At 38.1% G+C, this 954-nt stretch overlaps 1 protein-coding gene across 1 annotated transcript in view; it reads right to left on the reverse strand.

Moving 5' to 3' along the window:
- LOC137654821 (ras-associated and pleckstrin homology domains-containing protein 1-like) overlaps positions 1 to 449 on the reverse strand; it is a 48,218-nt gene extending 47,769 nt beyond the window's left edge. The window contains exon 1 of the mRNA XM_068388775.1: positions 398 to 449. Coding sequence (XP_068244876.1) covers positions 398 to 449 — 52 coding nt within the window. The remainder of the gene's footprint in view (positions 1 to 397) is intronic.
- Between the last annotated feature and the right edge of the window lie 505 nt (positions 450 to 954).

Raw genomic sequence — 954 nt, forward strand, 5'->3', positions numbered from 1 at the left:
AATTGTAAAACACATTATTGCTAATGTTGACACATTCTCAGTCTTTCTCCGCAGCTCCCCCCCCCCCCCAGATAACGTAGTGCCATCACTAGTTTGAAACCTAACTAACACTGCTTAGACTTTTTAGCTCTCCTCCCACCTGCAATTTCTCTTCTCTCTTTATTGAAGTTCAGGAATCCTTCCCAAATAAACATCAAATCAGAAAGCACAAAGACGTCTGACAACTACATTAAATCATTATTTTTTTTTTCCTAGTAATTTTAGGTACAGGAATATTCATTCCAGCCTTTCTCTACTACTACTCACATCCGCTACCAATCTCTTTTCAGATCTCTCCTACTCAGTTGAAACTTCATACTATTGCTCATTCTAAAAATTTTGTTTTTTACTTCTATACCAATATCTCTAACTAAACCTTTCCCATCTCTTTCCGGAGCTCTTCTACTCATCGGGACACTACTGTAGCTCTTTCTCTCCAACTAAACGACGGGAGCCAGTGGGCTCTCCTGAGGATGACGCCTCCTCTCCTCCGTCACCTTCTTCCTTTTCCATTGACCAAAAGAGGCGGGGTTCCTCTAAAATAAGCAAAGCAAAAAATGATTTTATCCTTAACCCACATCCTATCCCGAAAAAAAAAAACTACAAATAAGAGTTGCAGATCATCCCACAACCTAAAATCTCAACCAAACACCTACAGGCTGCAAGTATGCAAGAGCCCGTGCCTGGCCATAAGGGCCAAGCAATCTGTGAAAAGAAAAAAAAAAAGTGGCAGCTAATCTTATTCTATTTATCTATCATTTTTGTCACATTTTCTATAGGTATAAAGGTATTAAGGAACGTAGTATTATAAAAATTAAATATCATCAGGGTTGATGTTGGATATTAAGCAGAAGGGAGATATTGGATTGATGTTTGTAAAAATTATTCTTTCCATTCATGACTTCATGATCATTG

The sequence above is a fragment of the Palaemon carinicauda genome, chromosome 15 (genome assembly GCF_036898095.1).
Source record: "Palaemon carinicauda isolate YSFRI2023 chromosome 15, ASM3689809v2, whole genome shotgun sequence".
Classification (NCBI taxonomy): domain Eukaryota; kingdom Metazoa; phylum Arthropoda; class Malacostraca; order Decapoda; family Palaemonidae; genus Palaemon; species Palaemon carinicauda.